A 22,725-nucleotide genomic window follows, 5' to 3' on the forward strand; every position below is an offset into this window, starting at 1 on the left:
GTTCTAGTTCTGTTCTAGTTCTGTTCTAGTTCTGTTCTAGTTCTGTTCTAGTTCTGTTGTAGTTCTGTTTTAGTTCTGTTCTAGTTCTGTTCTAGTTCTGTTCTAGTTTAGTTCTAGTTCTGTTCTAGTTTAGTTCCAGTATAATTCCAGTTCAGTTCTAGTTGAATGCTAGTTCAGCTTTTGTTCAGTTTTAGTGCAACTCTAATACATATATATCATGAAGTACTTACAGTTTTGTACATATACTGTTAGTCTAACTATTGACAGCTGTTTAAATTGTTTTCGCTTATTGACAGTTGGCATTTTGCACAAGTTTGTTTTGATTTTGAAATTCGTTAATTGTGGTTGTTTTTTTGTCATCTGCCGTGTCTCTTGAAAGAAAAAATTTTCTTTTTTGTTGTCTCGCGGAGAAATTAAATTAAATTTTTGTGTTTTGTTTAATTATTTAAAAACGAAAATAAAAAAATTATTTGTTTTAATAAATAACTTCATAAAAATATGAAAAGTGCAAACGTTTAAATATAAAACAAATACATATTAGAAAAAAATTAAAAAAAAGGTGGTGCAAAAATTTATACTTAAATTTTTTGTTTTAGCAATAAAAAAATCAGCTTATTATTGTTGTTTTTACATTGTTTAATTAAAAGATAATTAAAACGACAATAAATTACAAATTAAAGAAACAAATATAAAATCAACAATATGGATCATATAAAATTAGCAAAGGTAAGTAAGTTGTCTATCTGCCTTTTCGATTTGTCAGAGGTCTGAGTAATGTGCATTTGTTTCCATATTAAGTACTCATTTAGAAAGTATTTTAGTTGTTAAATAAATGTAATGGAATTTTAATTTAGTACAAGGACATTTTAACTATTCAAACGTGACAATATATCTACCATGGAAAATTATGTCTTCTTCTTTAGTGGCAATGGATGCTGTGTTGCAGTCAGTAGTTTAAGGCCGATTTCTTATATCTACAGGTGTTGTTATGGTATATTAATGATTTATACAATATTATGCATATATTGTATGTAGCTCTCAGGGAGAATACGTTTTGCGCAGGATTGCTATAAAAAGGAAATTTTTTATAGTTTTACTATGTTTTACAGTAGTAATTTGAAGCTACACAAGAACTGAACTTAAACTGAAAAAAATTTAACTAGAATTGAACTAGAACTGAAATAGAACTAAACTTAAACTGTACTGAAACTGAACTAGAACTGAAATAGAACTAAACTTAAACTGTACTGAAACTGAACTAGAACTGAACTAGAACTGAACTAGGACTGAACTAGAACTGAACTAGAACTGAACTAGAACTAGAACTGAACTAGAACTGAACTAGAACTGAACTAGAACTGAACTAGAACTGAACTAGAACTGAACTAGAACTGAACTAGAACTGAACTAGAACTGAACTAGAACTGAACTAGAACTGAACTAGAACTGAACTAGAACTGAACTAGAACTGAACTAGAACTGAACTAGAACTGAACTAGAACTGAACTAGAACTGAACTAGTACTGAAGTAGAACTGAAATTGCACTGAACTCAAATTAAAACTAAACTTAAGTAAGAAGTGAACATGATAATATTTCAAAAATTTTAAAGTTCTAAAATAAATTTTCTATATTTTATCCAAAAACATGTCTATAAAATATATAAGAAAGGTCAATAAACCCGTCAACAAATTGATGAATAGGCTATTTAATAGACAAATCGTAACCGAAAATTATTTCAGTACTTTGAATCTATAAAAATATTTTACCAAATATTCTAGACAGGTTTAAATTGTTGGATGTCGTTGACTGATACCATTTTTTGTGTCATAAAACATTGCAATTAAAAGTGAAATCAAAAATTTTGTTTTCAAAGTTAATTTTTATCATTAACATAATAAATGCGCATTTTGGTTATAATTAAAATATAATCGGTCAAATTCGACTTTAATACAAGATATTTGTTTAGGCCACTCTGATATTCCAAAGATAATTAAATAGTCATCCTTGTGAAAATAAAGATTCAGATTTAAATTCAGCACTGTTGTCTTTGAAGTTAATCTGAAATATATCTAACGTTACTGAAAATATATCTAACGTTACTGAAAATATATCTAACGTTACTGAAAATGATCGATGATCATGGTAGTAGATTGTGGCACTTTAAGGAAGTGAGATCAGATATTGTATGTTAAAGAGTTTCCTTTAAAAGACATTTTTATCCTGAAGTAGTTTAAAATTTATCCTACATTCAAACTAAAGAACTGTAAAAAAAGTGCTGTGGTACAAGACCGCTGCTAAATAGTGAACGATGACAACTTTCGTCCTGCTATGAGATGCCCTGAAACAAAGCTATTGAATGGCGGGCAAATTTTGTTGTTTGAGGGATGGATATAGTGGTGTTTCTAAACATTTGTTACTAGTGATGATAATCAAATTATTACCTCCAACTGGTGAATGGGAACTTCGATAAGATTAGTGATATATTCTATTACTTAAATTTCTTAAACATCAGCCATCATTAGAAGGTACCATCAGAACCAAGAAGTTTAGAAGGTCTTGATTTAAATATAAAGTTTTTAACTTTAGCACTAGTCAAAGTAAAGATCATAGAGAATCATTTTAGATTATTGTATTATAGCTTATTTGTCCTGGATCCGAACATTTTTAATTTAACCCAGTAGGTCGACAAAGACTCAATGCATCTAACCTGGTTGGCTCTATTTCGACACGGATGTACTCTTTGTAAATGAGAGTGAAGTCATTTTAGTGTCCCCTTTGTAAGCGAAAAGGTGGATACTTAAAAAAACAAACTTAAGCGATTCCCGTTCGTAATCTAAGGCATGACGATTGACTTCTCAAAGCACAAGAACGTGTTAAATAGCAAAACACTCTGTGGCTAGGGTTAACCCTAAATCCGTTAAATAGACAGTTTGGATTGTCTGACCGAACTGCTAACACTGTATATAGTCCAAAAAAGGGTCTTCAAATTAATAAACACAACAGTCTATAGACTTGATAATATAATAGACCATAATCTTAATTATAGAATAGGTTATAGTCTTGACTATCCATAGTCCATAGTCTTGCTTATAGAACAGCCTATAGTATTGACTATAGAACAATCTATAGTCTATAGTCTTGCATATAGAACTGTCTATAGTCTTGACTCTAGTCTGTATTCTTGACTCTAGTCTAGAGTCTTGACTCTAGCCTGTAGTCTTATCTCTAGTCTATAGTCTTGACTCTAGTCTATAGTCTTGACTCCAGTCTGTAGTCTTGACTATAGTCTATAGTCTTGACTATAGTCTATAGTCTTGACTATAGGTTATAGTCTTGACTATAGGTTATAGTCTGTAGTCTTGACTATAGTCTATAGTCTTGACTATAGTCTATAGTCCTGACTATAGTCTATAGTCTAAAGTCTTGACTATAGTCTATAGTCTTGACTATAGTCTAAAGTCTTGACTATAGTCTTGACTATAGTCTATAGTCTTGACTATAGTCTATAGTCTTAACTATAGTCTATAGTCTTGACTATAGTCTATAGTGTTGACTATAGTCTTGTCTAGAGTCTTGACTCTAGTCTAGAGTCTTGACTATAGTCTAGAGTCTTGACTCTAGTCTAGAGTCTTGACTATAGTCTAGAGTCTTGACTCTAGTGTATAGTCTTGACTATAGTCTAGAGTCATGACTCTAGTGTATAGTCTTGACTATAGTCTAGAGTCTTGACTCTAGTGTATAGTCTTGACTCTAGTGTATAGTCTTGACTATAGTCTAGAGTCTTGACTATAATCTATAGTCTGGACTATAGTCTAAAGTCTTGACTATAGTCTATAGTCTTGACTATAGTCTAGAGTCTTGACTATAGTCTATAGTCTTGACTATAGTCTAGAGTCTTGACTATAGTCGATAATATTGACTATAGTCTATAGTATTGACTATAGTCTATAGTCTTGACCATATTCTATGGTCTTGACTATAGTCTATAGTCTTGACTATAGTCTATAGTCTTGACTATAGTCTATAGCCTTGACTATAGTCTATAGTCTTGACTATAGAACAGTCTTTAGTTTTCTCTATAGAACCGCTTTTAGTCTTGTCTATAGAACAGTTTTTAGTCTTGTCTATAGAACAGTCTATAGTCTAGTGACTAGAGTCAAGACTATAGTCTTGACTTTGGTACAGTCACCAAAGTCAAGACTTTAGACTGTTCTGTAGTCAAGACTATAGAACAGTCTATATACTTGACTCTAGTCAATAGTCTTGACTCTAGTCAATAGTCTTGACTCTAGTCAATAGTCTTGACTATAGTCTATAGTCTTACCTATAGAACAGTCAATAGTCTTGACTCTAGTCTATAGTCTTGACTATAGAACAGTCTATATTCTTGACTATAGAACAGTCTATAGTCTTGTCTTTAGAACAGTCTATAGTCTTGACTTTAGAAGAATAATCTATAGTCTCAATTGTGGAATAGTCTCCTTCCTATAAATTAAAATAAAAAATTTATATTAATTTCAAGTTCAATACTAAACTCTGTGTCTCTTAAATCTTTAAAAGAGAAAATTTCCCTTAATTACAAAAACAAAAATTTCCTTTTATATATATATATTATGTTAAGCAAAACCTTAGACACTTAAATAAACAATGAGATACAAATGAAAACACTAAGTTTCTAGTTGAACCTCGGACAAGACGGTTTTACATACAACGGAAAATCGTGCACGGAAAGTTTTGTATACTACAGGAATTATTTTGTGTGTTTTTTGTTTCTACAGCAACTTTTTTCTATCCTTTTAAGCAACAAACACGAAATGAAAAGGATAGCAATATATTTTTGAAAAACATACACTTTTAAACTTGTGAACGACGTCATAACCTAGAGACATCATTTTTGTTGCTGTTACTTCCTTGTTGTTGTTTTTGCTCTGGTTCAATATCAATGTAAAGATAAAGTGGAGTTTGAGAGCGAGTTGTTGGGTCCATGTGTGAGGGAGTGAAATTTTCATATTGTTAAAGATATAAAGTGAAAGTGTTTTTTTGTGTATATTTGTGGATGATGATGATTGTCTAAGGTGTTGCTAAATAATTTCAAATTCTGTATTTAATGTTAGACATAAAAGTGAAAAAATATAAAAAAAAACTTTAAGAAAAAAAGTACAAACGTTTTTCTTAATTCACGTGACCCTATTTTTTATTAGTATTGATGGCTTCTTCTACTACTTGAAATACATAAATTACTAAATCAATATTTACACCTTATTTGGTGATTGTGGTGTTGGTCAATAACTGTGAAAAGAACGTAAACCAAACCAAACCAAAACAAAACGTATTTGTTTTTATTTGATATATAATGGATTTTACAAAATTTATGAATAAATTTAATGAAATCGAGCGACAATTGTCGCCAACTTCTGCTTTACGCTTAAGTTTCGACAATATTTCACCCGAAACGGAAGAACCCGAAAATAAACGCCTTTGGGGTGTACCAGTACCACCGTTTGTTTCCGATAAAGTTGTTTCCTGGATTGAAGAGGAATTTACAGATCCACCTATATTTTTTAATGATTTTTTAGTATTGAAAAAAGTGAGTAAAATAAAAAGGAATTAAGAAAATTATCAAACGAAAACTAAATGTAGATATTAAGAAAAATATAATTTGTATTCGGATAGTTTCAAAATTCCTTTCAATTTTGACTAAAACTCTAATCGATAAATATTTACATTTCAACAACCTGAACGGTTTTTATCTTTAGAAAAATTTACACAGGATATAATAGGACAAGTCATCAAATTATACTGGATTTTTTTTTGGAAGGTTTTGCACCAGAAAAGCATACCAGAGACAGAATTTGTTTAGAACTTTAAGGCACTGATACCAATGTAGAACGTGGGCTGTAAGAGTATTCACTTAAGTTGCCTAAAAAGCAAGAAGAACGGAAACTAGAGGAAATGAACCTAACGAATGCAAAACATATACTGCAGGCTAAATTACAAACATTGGACTATAGAACAGTCTATAGCATTGACTATGGAACAGTCCATAGCCTTGACTATGGAACAGTCTATAGTCTTGACTATAGAACAGTCTATAGTCTTGACTATAGAACAGTCTATAGTCTTGACTATAGAACAGTCTATAGTCTTGACTATAGAACTGTCTATAGTCTTGACTATAGAACAGTCTATAGTCTTGACTATAGAAGAGTATATAGTCTTGACTATAGAACAGTATTGACTATATAACAGTCTATAGTCTTGACTATAGAAGAGTCTATAGTATTGACTACAGAACAATCTATAGTCTTGACTACAGAACAATCTATAGTCTTGACTATAGAACAGTCTATAGTCTTGACTATAGAACAGTCTATGGTTTTGACTATAGAACAGTCTATAGTCTTGACTATAGAACAGTCTATAGTCTTAACTATAGAACAGTCAACAGTCTTGACTATAGAACAGTCTATAGTCTTGACTATAGAACAGTCTATAGTCTTGACTATAGAACAGTCTATAGTCTTGACTATAGAACAGTCTATAGTCTTGACTATAGAACAGTCTATAGTATTGACTATAAAACAGTCTATAGTCTTGACTATAAAACAGTCTATAGTCTTGACTATAAAACAGTCTATAGTCTTGACTATAGAACAGTCTATAGTCTTGGCTATAGAACAGTCTATAGTCTTGACTATAGAAGAGTCTATAGTCTTGACTATAGAACAGACTATAGTCTTGACTATTGAACAGTCTATAGTCTTGGCTATAGAACATTCTATAGTCTTGACTATAGAACAGTCTATAGTCTTGACTATAGAACAGTCTATAGTCTTGACCATAAAACAGTCTATAGTCTTGACTATAGAACAGTCTATAGTCTTGACTATAGTCTTGACTATAGAACAGCTTACAGTCTTGACAATAGAAAATTCTATATTCTTGGCAATTTATAGCCTTGACTATTAAAAAATCTATAGTCTTAACTATTAAAAAATCTATAGTCTTAACTATAGAACAGTCTATAGTCTTAGTCTATAGAGCAGTCTATAGTCTTAACTATAGAACAATCTACAGTATTGACTGTAGAATAGTCTATAGTTTTGACTTTGGAGTAGTCTACAGTTTTGACTATAGAACAGTTTACAGTTTTACTTTAGAGTAGTCTACAGTCTTAACTATAGAATAGTCTACAGTCTTGACTATATTTAAGTCGATAGTCTTGACAATATTTAGTCAAGACTTTAGACTGAAATTCACCATAAAATGCTAGCGCATTAATCGACATATTAAGGGTCATAGATTACAAAACTCTTACAATAATTATATTTATTATTATTATTTTTTTCCTGACGAAAGTTCATTATCAGCAGCCTTTCTCTTTTATATTAAATCAATTAGTTAATTGCTAATTAAATACATAAGTAATTCATTAAACATTTCTTTTTTTTTTCAGGTTGAAAATGTTCGCATGATTGATCGTTATAATACGAAAAATCCAATTGTTGGTACTTTATATTTGACAGCAACACATTTAATATTTGTTGAACCGGACAGCAATAAAGAGACATGGGTAAGTCATAACTTACATAAATATTAACAAATTGTTGTTCTAGTTGTTCATGCATTTTTATTTAAAACAATTTTACAAACTTAATATTAAATCGATATAGTTTTTCTTTTACCACAACACAACGACACATAAGGAGATTTAAAACAATTGTATACAATAGAGTTCATTTACCTCTATTATGAATATAAATTGTTTGCAATTGTTTGAAAATATGTTTAGTGTTTCAGCCTAGAATGTGATTGTGTCACTATGTGTTTTATGCAAATTGTATTTTTTTGAAAACTTAAATTGTGGCTTTTAAAAGGGCCTAAAAAAGCTGTGTTATTCTATGAATGTGAATCGTGAAGAGTAGAGTGAGCATTTTCTTTATAATATTAAGTATATAGTTAATGTTTAAATTTTTAAATCAGTAATTATATAAATAAGCTTCACCTGATATTCTCAACAAATTGAAAATATTGTATTTTTATTTAACTATGATTGAGGGATAAACATCGAATAATTGCAAATCAGCCCTTCAGCTACGATAGAAACTATACAGGTTTTTCTCACTGGGACGGATACCGAATGATTGGACCTTAGAGTTTTTAAATGAACACACTAGACTAAATATGACATAGCATCAGGTCCACCATTACAGTTTAATAGTTTATGGTGATCCTTTTGAATTAGCCTACAGATCTTCGCCATGAACAAACGGCATTCCATCTACATCATAGTATCATCGATCAATCCAATGCTCTGCAGATCTTAAGTACGAAATATTTTATTCAAAGTACAAAAGCCTTCATGTTTAAAAGGCTTATATTTTAACGTTATTTGAACCATTTTTCGGATTAAAGTGCTTATCTATGTCCACTTACATACATCGCAATTTCGTTGATCAGTAGTCAAAATCATCTATTCGAATATGAATATGAATAATCGGATTTCTGCCTCGACAGGCAAGTGCTTGAGATGTAAAGATTGTAGTGTTAGTATGAAAGTTCTCGTAAATACGTCACAATGAATGTAGAGTTGTCCTCTGGCTCCTCTACTTTTTGCTATAGTTGAAAAATTTGCAAAAGAATAAGGAAGATTTGTATAGAAATTTTACCGTCAAATTGTATATATTTGTCTTTTTAAGCTTTAAAAGTTAAAGCATCAAAAAAAATTATAAACAGATTCAAATTTATAAACATTTTTTGTTTAATAAAAATTCGCTTTGATTTATTTGTCAGCTGTTTTTGAAACATTTCCCTAATAGCCAATTCGCCTTCAAGTGTTGGCACAATGTCATCATATAAAAAATATAACGAATTCGATTGGTATTCAAAATTCGCCGATGACACTACCTTATAAAATTAATATACCTTGGACCGAAACTCTCTGTGCTGCAAGCAAAAACGCAAAGATGGGGCTCTCCAGCATGATGGTTATAATCGAGACTTTACAGAATAGTAAAGAATGTCTTCTAAAAAAGTTTTATTGTTGAATTTTATTATTCTTTCGCTAGTAGTAATTTTCTGCTAAAGAGGTTACACATATTGAGACTTTATATGAGAAATACGATCAATTATAAACTGGTCCTCACAATATTTGGTAGAGAATATGTATATAAGGAGTGAGATCGAAAAATTCTTAACACACGTTTTTCATTACATTTTTCAACCAAAGTATTATTTGATTTTTTTTTTTTGATCAACCTTACCTTTGAAAAACATGTCAGTTATTATGTGTAATGTCAATTATATTAATTTTGTTGTTAATCTGATTAAAATGAGTGACCAGAAAAAAGTGCGTACTGAAATTATTAAATATTTTCAACTAAACCCAACTTGGTCTTACAAAAAGTTGGCCAAGCATACAAAGGTCTGCCGTCAAACTGTTTCCAATGTTATTAAACAGTACCGGGAGAACTTGTCAGTTTATAGAAAACCTGGTTCAAGTAGAAAGAATGGTCCACTCGATGTTTCTAAAGCCAAAAAATAGAACGCATTTTCAAAAGAGCTCCCAACACATCCGGTAGGAAAGCAGCTCGGTTAGCTCAGACTATTTGGTACGACTATTTGGTACGAAAAGTTAAAGCTAATGCAGGTTTAAAAACATACAAGGCTCAAAAAGTTCCTGACAGGAACGCTGCAAAAAATTTAGAGGCCAAAAACAGAGCACGGAAATTGAAGTCAAGTTTTATAAAAAAATATTCTTGCTGCATAATGGATGACGAAACGTATGTTCTGGCAGATTTTTCGCAACTTCCAGGTCAAAAGTTTTATGTTGTTGATGCTCGAGGGAATGTTGAAGAAAAGTTTAGGACCCAAAAGCAGACAAAATTTCCCAGAAAGTTCTTGGTATGGCAAGCAATATGCAGTTGCGGCAAAAGAAGCCAATCATTTGTTACAACGGGCTCTATAAATACCGAAATTTACATCAAGGAATGTTTACAAAAAAGGCTGCTTCCATTCATAAGACCTCATAATGTGTCCACTTATTTTTGGCCTGACTTGGCATCCTGTCACTATGGTAAACAAGCCCTTGAGTGGTACAAGAACAATAATGTGGTATTTGTACCAAGAGAGGCAAATCCTCCAAACTGCCCGGAGCTAAGGCCAGTGGAGAGATATTGGGCTCTTGTTAAAAGAGAATTGAAGAGTACAAAAAAGGTGTCCAAAAGTGTGGTAGATTTTAAACGGAGATGGACTACATGTTCGAGCAAAGTGACAGAAAGCACTATAAAAACGTTAATGGAAGGGTTTCCGAAAAGGGTTCAAAATTTCATCACTAGTGATTAAAACTATAAAAATATTTTTTTTGTAAATTGTAATAATAATTTGAATCAAATAAAAAAAATAAAGCTGTAAGTTTAGTGGTTTCTTTTTTATAAACATATATGTATGTTAAGAATTTTTCGATCTCACTCCTTATTTATGTCTAATCTGAAGGGGGCCATATAGGGGAGATAGGTTTAATGACTCTTACTTATGCAGTGCAGTTTTTGTTTGGACTAGGAAAATAGGTTGTAGGGGTGGGGATAGAGGGAGTAGAGTTTGTTAACATTTCATTTAAATATTTTTTCATTGAAATTAATAAGAACGTTTACAGCTGAAGAATAAATTTTCTCTGTGATGCGTCGTGCGGTCCACTGGGCAACCATAAATAGGTGTCTTCTTGATAAAAGTCGTGTGTTGCTAAAAAGAAATATGCTAGTATCGGGAATAAGTTTTCTAATTTCACAGCAACACACTTTATTGTAGTTTCGATAGAACAGTGAAATACACCCCACGTTGCGACGGTGCTTAAGTGAATCAATAGTCTTTAAAACTCCCGCCAATGTATAAGAGTTCTATACCATTTTCGGTCGGATAGAATTGCTAGAAGTCAATATATACAATTTTTATTTTTTTCATCTAAATGTAATTAAAAATTCATTTATTTTCATAAACATTGAAGTCAGACAAACTTTATTAGTATTTTCACAATCTGTAAAATCAATTTTTGCAACACCCTACAGACAAACACATGTATTTTATCTTCACACACAATCAGTAGCCATTTTAAATATATAGTAACTGTAAATAGCAGTTGTATTAGTTTTAGACGCCACATATATAATAACATTTGTCTAAGGATAACTAAATGACTCATAAACTACCGCCATTATATAATTTTAACCTTCAGTTAGTACATATTCCTAAGAAGTAAATTGTTTATGTTTTTATACTCGATATCAAACGATTTTGCTCTGTCTCTCTCTCTCTCTCTCTCTCTTAATCCCTATTGTATATCGTCGTCATCATCTACTTGTCGCCACCAACGCTACCGCGTAAGTTTTATGATGGTTAGTACATGCAATCTTTACTTTTTATAAATGTTTGTAACCAACACGTCCTCTGTGTAAAGTAACTCCATATAAAAGTCATTAAATGGTTTGTTTTATGTTTTTTTTTGTGGTTTGTTAAAAAAAAAACTTCTATTGGGGGCAATGTAACGAGAAATGCGTTTTATACAAAGTATTTATTACTTTAAAATGTAGTTTAAAATATACACATTTTATTAAATTTAAAATTGTAGTTTCGTTATTGATCGATTTTTACTATTCTAATTTTTTACTATTAATCCGTTTTTACTAGTCCTACGCAGACTAAAATCTTAATCATTTCCAACGTCGATGCATATATGACCAAATTGAGTGTCAGTTTGATGTCATAAACGTGTTTATTATGAGCTGAAAGGAGAAGGTGGTCGACTGGCCAAACAAATGATCTTTTACGATTTGGTCCCTTTATAAATTTTCATTTGGTTATATCGAAGGTTAAAGAAGACGTTAAACCTTTATTATAAAATCGACAGATTTAACTTTCAGATGATATAACTATTAAACTGTATTCGTGTTGCTAAACAATCTTGAAAAGATCTTAAAATTTATGACATTGTATCTCGATACCTCAATCGGATATAGAAATTTTGAGGCCAAATTCAGATTGGCCTGTACAATCCAAAAATGATTTACATTCTAAAGTTTTAAAATGTGATTTGCCTCAGATATATTTAAGCCCTTTATTGCTTAATAGAACTGTAGATATTTAAGTTAAATTTTGTAGGGGCTATATATTACAAAGTTCATTAGAGTCATTAAGTTTAGTATAGAACTTGGTTTTGCAGTTTTTTCTTGAGATACGAGTATATTAAACATAATTATGAACTTAAAAGCCCTATTCGGCGGGTTCAGTTGTATTATTAGTTTGAAGCGAACTTTGAAAAACGACTAATCATGAGACCGTACTAATACAGCATGACAACGATCTGCTTCCGCCTTAAAGTATAGATCTAAGGTTAGCTTAAGAAGGGTTATGCACCATATAAACAATGATGTATATCTACTCGCAGACCATTAGGTTCATTGTGATTCCCTTCATGAAATGAAGATTCAAAAACAGAAACACAAAGAACACTACAAAATCAACACAAGATAATAAGAAGATAAATAAAAGAGAATATTAAATAGAAAGACAGAATAGAGAGGGAGAGAGAAACCCTGTCCTCTTATAAAGCCCAGCCAAAAAAGTGACTAATTACCCCTACAAAACATAGTGGATTGCAAGAGTTCAGTCCCGCAATTTCCTCCAGTTCGTCGTAGAACCCTAGCCAGATCAGCCTGAGATTTTGGGACATTAGCTAAAAATGTACTCTATCGTTTCTACTTCCCCCTCATCCTCGTATAACCTGCAGTAGTCCGCTACACTGCTTTACCATTTACTGACCAAGTTTCTGACTGAATTCTTAGACTGCGTCTATGCAGTCCTACTAGTATCTTTAGTTTTGTTAGACATATAGGGCAGCTGCCAGAAAAGCAGCTCACTTGAGTCCATTAAGTTGGTCCTGTTGTGTTACTCTTGTCGTCGTAGGTCGTAGGAAGTGTGTTCTAATGTCACTCTCTGTTTTCAGAACTAAACTAACCGGTTACATTTGTAAAACAAAGGATATTCTTCAGACCTATCCCAGAAAGCTCTCCATGCCTGTCAAGAAGAGAGCATAAAAGTATATTGGTGGAACCCAAATCAAGTTTTGGCTATAGGGGCTTTGATATTTTGCAAACCAAGCTAATATTTCAGGACTGGTTGATGATATCGTATTTTAACAAATATCAACCTATTATAGTGACAAATGGGTGGTTTTACCATCCTTTATCTGTCCGAAACTAATCTAGCTCGTCCGCAACCTCGTTACCATGCAGGTTACAGTGCCCTGCCACAGGGTAACTGAAATCGGTTTAATTCGTACATATATTATCAGAAAGATGAATAAATAAACTCCCAAAACTTTTTAGGGCTTAGTATATAATTGATCTAAGCTTTTATATACATAGATGATCTTAATATGTCCGTCCTTAATATAAAAACATAATTTCTTGATAGCGACTTTTTAGACTTATTACGGAATTGATTAAAAAAGTTTGAAATTCGATAAATACAAATATATATCTAAAGAACTTCACGTACCGATTCTTCGCAATAACTGTTACATGTGATGCCAATAAGATTTATATAATAAGCCTATTAAAAGCGAAAAGAGTCAAGAGGATCAAGGTCCTTTCCCGTGAAAAATTGTTCCAAAGCATTTTGATCAATTAAGTTTTTAGTGTATTTAGTCCCCGGAAAAGAAAATATCTATATCCAGGCAAATCGGGAATTTCTAGCGAATTACTTTTATATTAAAGTCATTAAAACAATGTGGAACGTATTTTGTTCTTTCCTTGTAATTATCAAAACTACCTTCGTAAGTTTTAAATATTTAATGCGTGTGGAAATAATGCTGAAATCATAAAAACATACAACTTGTACAAAACCCATAACAGACATACATTTTATTTACCCACTCCAATAATTATGAAAGGCACATCAAAAGAATACTTTGTTGTGTGGTTGTCTTTTCCTTCTCCTTTTTAATATGGCTTATTTTCAACATGTTTTTCTCATACTACTACTTTATTTGGATTTTCTCCTTCCTACCGAGTTATATTTTTATTTCTTTATATTTATACATTAAGGTGGTTCGTTATCTTAAAGAATGAACGTGGTTGACTGTCTGTTACTTTTTGAAATTCGAACGGTATGATATTTTGTTTTCTTTTATATTTTTTTTTATAACTGCATGTAATAAACTATATTTGTTACGATTTTTTCCATTTAATTCTTAGGGGGACTTCAAGCCACTCCACCCTCAAATGAAAACTTGCCTTTCTTTTTTCTCAAAATGTTCAGATTAAGAATAAAGTTCTTCGTGAAATATTTGAAGATTCTTATTGTATTTGTTTCCTAGATTAAAGAATTTTTGTATTTAATTCATATGGGAGGTGCCATGCACTCCATTAAAAGTCCGTCCGTTGTTTTTTAAATGCTCATATGAATGTTGAAGTTTTTCATGTGAAATTTACAGATTCTAGCTCTAATAGTTTATCAGATATAGGATTTTTTTTATTTAATGATGGCCCCAATCCTCCAAGCCTGACGGCCTTATCTTACGGTGGTCTTTTTCATCCACTGGGTAGACTAGAGACGGTATACCATGCGCCACTGAATTCCTCAATGAAGAACACAGGTAGCAATTTTTGTACATGGATGGTCCGGTCCATGTACAAGCACTTTGTTGAAGTAATCGAGCTATCTAATCTCTTGCCATAGCAGCCCCATTGCGGAATGACAGGCAGCGTAGGATCAAATCCCTAATGCGAACCCCGACAAGGAAAAAGCAATTATTTGTCTAAACGGGGTGACAAGTCCCAACATTAGGTGAAATCAATCTTCCGGCAATGCGGAAGTGACCACCCTTATGATGTCATGAAAGACTGCATTATTCAATAATGTAATCTAATGACCCAATCCATTGCATTCCTTAAGCATACACCAGTGTCTCACTACGCGAACGGTAAGAGATACCGATCGGGTTTAGAAATCCAGCATATGCTGCTTTGTACACAGACCTGTTCGAAGAGAGAATTATCCAACCCATTTGATATAGGATATATAAGTCCTTAAACCAACATTCTCTCCAACTGACCAGCCAAGACATAGTCCTGCGGGCAACTGGCCATCCGTAGTGCCAGTTTATATGGTGCTCGGGTTAGTCCTCATGCCAAATCATTCTGAGACCAAGGATACATTTGACATTACCAGTTTATAATCCCGGCAGACTAGAGGTATTGAGGACTAGAGGTTCAGATGCAAAATTTGAAGAATTTGGTTCTATTATTTTCCCAGATAAACGAATTTTTGTATTTTATTCATATGGGAGGTGCCATGTGCCCCATTAAACGTTGTCCTATTGAAAGTCCGCCCGTTATTTTCTAAATGTTCACATGAATGTAAACATTATATGTGAATGAAATGTGAATAGTACTATTCTATTTAATTCTTATGTGGTCCCTAAGACCCCCTCCAATTAAACGTCCGCACTTTTTTCTCCAAAATGTTCAGATGAATAATAAAGTTTTTCGTGTTAAATTTTAAGAAACTAGTTCTATTTGTTTCCCAGATAAACGAATTTATTTAATTGATATAGCAGATGCCACGCCCCCTGCTGCTAGTCCGCCTACTTGGAGTTAGTAATTATATTGACACAAAAGTGGCTCGGCTTATTAGCTTTTTACTCACTACTTTTCAATGTAAGTTTTTTCTAGTTATTTAGATTACCAGCAACCTACCTTATTCATCGATTTCCATAAACTATGTACTAAACTTAACTTTATAAAAAAAAATCCAAATATGTTTGTTTGCTAAATTTGCGAAAATTTGTTTTCATATTTATGTGTTTGTTTACCAAACGTAATATTTTGTTATTGTTGTAGGGATATAGACTAGGGTGTTCGATTATTTAAAATTTCCCCATGAATTTGTATGCGAATAATGAACTGAATACTTGCCCACATCTAAAATAGACTATAATGAGATTTGTATGTTATGGGGAAAAAAGCATAATATTCATTTCTATTATAAATCTATATACATATCTTCAACACGTCTATGGGGCTTTCTTAAATAAGAATCAATAATGTTAAGTTTTTGCTTCAATGTAAACCCTAATTCCCACATTTAAGAATATAATGTTAAATATATTTATATACACAAAACGTAGCTACATATTTCTATAATAAATATTTATTTATATTATACAAATAAAATTAGACATAAAAAATATATTTAACTAATCGGAGATTATAATTTGCATACACGCAGAGAAAAAACATGATTGTGGATATTATGTTCTCAGAGTAATATATGGTTAAAATTATGATTGTAGTGTTAACATATTATAATTGTTGAAACAATTTTTAAATATCAAATAATGATTAAATTCAGTTGAAATATTTCATCATTATATATTTTTATTTATCATAATATTGTTATACATAATCATATTATGATCTAATGTTATCAAATTTCTAATTGCGATGAATTTGAAAATGTTTGTAGTAACTAAAATATTGTTTAAATCTAATTGATAACATGGTTATCATGTTTTAACGGTTAAAATTTTGATTGTATTCTTAACATATTATGTTTATTGAAACAATTTTAAAATATCATTAATGATTAAATACAATTGAAATATTTTATCATTATATTATTTTATTTATCGCAATATTGTTATACATGATTATATTATGATCCAATATTATGAAATTTATAATTGCGATAAACATTAAAATGTTTGCAGTAACTAAAATATTGTTTAAAACGCATTTAAATGACAATAATATGTCTTTGATAACTACATATGGTTACAGTAAACATAATATAGTTATAGTAACCATTTCGAAAGATATTTTTTCTCTGTGTGTAAACAAACTATAAGACGCGCAATTAAATGGCTATGTAAGTACAACAGTTGATAAACAAACACGAAGTTCCTGGTTCATATTCTCGCTAGCTCTTTAAGCATAAGCATTTTAAGCAGCTTAAGTTCAAAACTTTCAACTTTATAACACCCAAACCAGAATCAGGATCTGTATCAAAACAACTAAATATATAAATATGTAGTTTTTAGAATATAAACCTTTTGCCAGGTTTGTGCTTTGGTTGTAACAATAATTGACAATCTAGAATAATAGAATACCGACGCAAAAATGTGCCCCTGAAAATAAAAGTGCCAATTTAACTGTATGTAAGAATATGATGAAATCGATGCCGGAATACTACTGTTTCACTTACAAACTTTATTTCATTTCAACTACTATATGAAATGGAAAAACTTTGGGGTATAAAGGGGGGCACTTGATAGACCTCGATACCTTCTTGGCGTCTAACAAGATGCCCCTAAGCCATGCCTACTTTAACCCATAGTAGAGTGAAGATAATGCACTGTACCATGGCCATAGCGAAATTGAAAACTGATTCTATAATATAATGATTTCAGTAGAAGCCTTCATAATAAAAAGCTTCACTCTGCTTCAGCCCAATAGCCACTGAGAGTAGTAAACGTTACCATGTATTTCCTTTTACTTTAGTTATGAAGGAGCTAAATAAATCGTTTATATATATCCAAAACCGAATAGTTTCATTGAAGTAGTAATGACTTGGTGACCATTGAGGTCATCACAGTTAGATCAACAATTAAATAGACTCAAGGAATCCGCTTATGAAACGAATGCCCTTTGAACCTAATCGAATAATTCTTAGCTATGACAGCTCTTGCAGAAATCATTGGAAGATCATTTCAATCTACTAAAACAAATTTTTAATAAGTCCTAAAAGTGTTAGTCGGAGTATATCCATTTAGGTAGTGTTCTCTACCGGGTCACTGTAACAAGATCACAGATAAATTTACTAAACAGGATTTAGTTCTTGAGCTTCATAGTAGAGTATTTATTATTACCAGGGCAAGGATTTTCATGCACTAAAAAATTCAAAATATTTTGTTATTAAATCGAAATATGTTGATATTTCTTAAAAAAATTCTAAATATATAAATACAAAATTGTTTGTAAAAATATGAAATACAGAGAAAACAAATTGTTTATTTTAGAAAAATTAAAAAAATATGCGAAATATGCTATAAAAATGTTGGAAATATGCAATTTAAAACAAAATATGTAATTTATGCATTTATAATAAAATATGCAACAACAAATCGATGCCATTTTGTAGCAAACTCTTTGATTCGAAATGAAAACTAGTTAAAAGTTATTTCGAGTTACTGACTACAAACATGTATTTGCATAGAAATCCTTGCCCTGGTTATTACTTACAGGCCCTTTATAGTTTCTGTGAAAACGAACATTATCCACGATGAGCTGGATGTGACTTGGGCCACATTCAGGTCTTTGTTATTCAGTTAAGGGACCCTTCAATGACATTGTTTTTACATTTCACCTATTTTCCCTCTTATTCATATGTCTTCTTCCTAAATTTCTTGTTCTTTCAACTAAATACAATGGACCCTTTGGGTCTCTGAGTGGTGTACAATATTTTTAAAGTAAACTAAACCGTTTAAAATATAGAAAAAACTGCTGCTCCAAAATACAAATGTACTATTTTTAGCATGATAAATTCTAGATGTCGTTATGTTTTATAAGGGAAGGTATATAAGTTTTGAAACAACCACTCATTTGGTATTTTTATTTTAAGAATAAATTATTTGGAGGAAAAATTGCTTTTGTCAAAAATACACAGATGTGGGTAAATGGAAAAAAATGAACTCATTATTTTTCATCACCGACAGTAATTAACCCATAATTACGCTCTTATGAACAAAACAAATGAACAGTTCTCACGTAGACGTCATTAAAGTTTTGCATGAAAACACACAGTCGCACACACACTCAATGGAAATGCAACAACTTTGACATTTACTAACTATGAATGAGCTCTCGTAGCAACAATTAATCCTCTCTAAAAAACCACTTATATGTTGATTCTACCCTATTCTGATTTTGTCAAAGAATATACTTTCCTTATTTCTTTATATTCTATTGTTTTATAACAAATCAAAAACTAAACTTTTAGTTAAGTCCGTTATATTTATATTATTTAATATAAACTTGTATGTATTAATAAAAGTTCACATGCAAGCTATAACTGTCTGTCAGGCAGTCAGTCACTTGCGTTTATAACATGAACATTTTGTTTAGTTTCGATAAAAAGATATTTTTAATATATTTTTCATACGATTGATGTCATGTTGTTTATTGCATATCTACTTGATAAATTGCTTACAGCCAATGAACAAAACAACAATATGTCCTTAAAAATATTTGTACCAATAGTATGTATAAAAAATGTTTAGATACATACATATATACATATATTTTCTAAAGGATGAGTAGTATGTCAAGTGGAAAATCTTACATGAAAATACTATACAATAATGAAATGTGTTTGTGTGTGTAATAAATAATTGTAAAATTATTGAGATACAAGATTTATTTCCTTGTTTAAAAATAAAAAATGTCATTTTACTCAAATGATTATCGACTTTTTTAAAGTCATGACTACAGTCAGGACTATTCTAAAGTCAGGACTATAGACTATTCTATAAACAGGACTACAGACTATTCTATAGTCAATACTAAAGAACATTCTATAGTCAATACTATATAACATTCTATAGTCAACACTATAGAATATTCTAAAGTCAACACTATAGATAATTCTATAGTTAAGATTATAGACTATTCTATAATCTTGACTATAGACTATTCTATAGTCAACACTATAGACCATTCTATAGTCAAGTCTATAGAATTATTCTTTAGTGAAAACTATAGACTACTGTATAGTCAAGACTAAAGACTATTTTATAATCAAGACTATAGACTGTTCTATAGTGAAGATTATAGACTATTCTATAGTCAAGATTATAGACTATTCTATAATTAAGACTATGGACTGTTCTATAGTGAAGGCAATAGATTATTCTATAGTTAAGACTATAGACTATATAGTCTTGACTATTAAATATTCTATAATCAGGACTATAGACTATTCTATAGTCAAGACTGTGGACTATTCTATAGTCAAGACTGTAGACTATTCTCTGCTCAAGACTATAGACTATTCTATAGTCAAGACTATAGACTATTTAATAGTCAAGACTATAGACTATTCTACAGTCAAGACTATAGACTATTCTATAGTCAAGACTATAGACTATTCTATAGTCAAGACTATAGACTATTCTATAGTCAAGACCATAGACTATTGTATAGTCAATACTATAGACTATTTTATAGTCAAGCCTATAGACTATTCTATAGTCAAGACTATAGACTATTCTATAGTCAATACTATAGACTATTCTATAGACAAGACTATAGACTATTCTATAGTCAAGACTATAGACTATTCTATAGTCAAGACTATAGACTATTCTATAGTCAAGACCATAGACTATTGTATAGTCAATCCTATAGACTATTCTATAGTCAAGACTATAGACTATTCTATAGTCAATACTATAGACTATTCTATAGACAAGACTATATACTATTCTATAGTCAAGACTGTAGACTACTCTATAGTCAAGACTATAGACTATTCTATAGTCAAGACTATAGAGTATTCTATAATCAAGACGTCGTGACTATAGAATAATATATAGTCTTGACTATAAAATATTCTATAATCAGGACTATGTACTATTCTATAGTCACGACTATAGACTATTCTATAGTCAAGACTATAGACCATTCTATAGTCAAGACTATAGAACTATTGTATAGTCAAAACTATAGACTATTCTATAGTCAAGACTATAGACTATTCTATAGTCAAGACTATAGACTATTCTATAGTCAAGACTATAGACTATTCTACAGTCAAGACTATAGACTATTCTATAGTCAAGACTATAGACTATTCTATAGTCAAGACTATATACTATTCTATAGTCACGACTACAGACTATTCTATAGTCAAGACTATAGACTATTCTATAATCAAGACTATGGACTATTCTATAATCAAGACTATAGACTATTCTATAATCAAGACTATAGACTATTCTATAGTCCAGACTATAGACTATTTTATAGCTAAGACTATAGACTATTTTATAGTCAAAACAATAGACTATCCTATAGAACTATTCCTATAGACTATTCTAACTATAGACTATACTATAGTCAAGACTATAGACTATTCTATAATCAAGACTATACACTATTCTATAGTCAAAACTATAGACTATACTATAGTCAAGACTATGGACTATACTGCAGTCAAGACTATAGTAGTCTATAGTCTCTGCCATAGAGTAGTCTATAGTACTTTAGTACTACGCTACAGTCAAGTCTATTCCATATTCTACATTCTAAACAGTTCTATAATCGAGGCTATATGCTTTATAATTACATAAAAAAATACATATTAAATAAACTATAGTTAGATAACTTTTTAAAAGTGTTCATATATATACACTTCATTATGGACAACTTAATAGGATAATTCTATTAAATCCATTGAGTTTAAATCTATTATAATTTTCTCACCACAAACGATATTCTTTCTATAAGTAGTGGTTTACTTTAAGAATGCAATATAACAGGAAATTAGGTTGATGATACGGAACTAAAAAATTCATTTTGAAAAACTTCAAAGAAATATTTTGCTTACGTAACAAGTGGGTATTTTATATATCAACTAAGAAAAAAAATAAACAATAAAGTGTGCTAGTTTGTTTTAAGTGTTAGAGTTTTTTTTTCTTTAATTTCCGCATGGCTCCAAGAACATACAAGTTTTTAGAAATAAAAACCCTGCTGAAAGCTTTTTTATATTTTGCCTCTACTACTTTAAACATGTTTTTTCCTGTATTTTTTGCATTTAAATTATTTGAGGCATAGTTTCGCTTACCACCAGCAATATAAACATTTATATTCATTCTTAGACATTCCCCCAAATAACAAATATAAACCTACATTTATGGAATTTTATGTTTTTAGCAATTACTTTGAATGAGCAGAATGTGACGTGTTGAAAAAAAGATATGTAAATGTTTGCTTATGTATACAGGGTGTTTAATAAGTTAAACTACATACATAAATATTTAAATAAAAATTAAACAATAAATCTATTATTGATCAATGATCATCAAATATGATTTTCTATTTAGAATTGAATTATCTGAATATATTTCCTGATATAAAACTTATATTGTAATACCCTGTATCATAAAATACAGTCACATATATATTTTATTATAATTAGTAGCAGAGTTTTCACAAATGCTAATAAACTGTGGTACTTAAAATGTTCATAAAATATTATTATTATGGTTAATTACAAGTGCATACAAAGTATGGTGAGAAATTGTCGTTAAAGGCTTTTAAAACACATTTGACAACACAGCTTTACATAAATATGAGACTATATTCTATAATGATAACTGTAAACTATTTTATAGTCAACACTATTGACTATTATATAGTACAGACTAGTATATAGTATAAACTATACTATAAACTATTTTATAGTCCAGACTATAAACTATTTTATAGTCCAGACTATAAATTATTCTATAGTCCAGACTATACATTATTCTATAGTCCAGACTATAAATTATTCTATAGTTCAGACTATAGATTATTCTATAGTCCAGACTATAGATTATTCTATAGTCCAGACTATAGATTATTCTATAGTCCAGACTATAGATTATTCTATAGTCCAGACTATAGAT

General features: G+C 30.6%; 1 protein-coding gene across 1 annotated transcript; it reads left to right on the plus strand.

Moving 5' to 3' along the window:
• The first annotated feature begins 4,679 nt into the window (after positions 1–4,679).
• LOC124420628 lies at positions 4,680–14,378 on the plus strand. Its single transcript, XM_046954109.1, has 3 exons — positions 4,680–5,589; positions 7,459–7,575; positions 14,316–14,378. The coding sequence occupies exons 1-3, from the start codon at positions 5,356–5,358 to the stop codon at positions 14,376–14,378; spliced, it is 414 nt and encodes a 137-aa protein (XP_046810065.1). The 5' UTR covers positions 4,680–5,355.
• The last annotated feature ends 8,347 nt before the right edge of the window (positions 14,379–22,725 follow it).

The sequence above is a fragment of the Lucilia cuprina genome, chromosome 6, assembly GCF_022045245.1.
Source record: "Lucilia cuprina isolate Lc7/37 chromosome 6, ASM2204524v1, whole genome shotgun sequence".
Taxonomy (NCBI): Eukaryota; Metazoa; Arthropoda; class Insecta; order Diptera; family Calliphoridae; genus Lucilia; species Lucilia cuprina.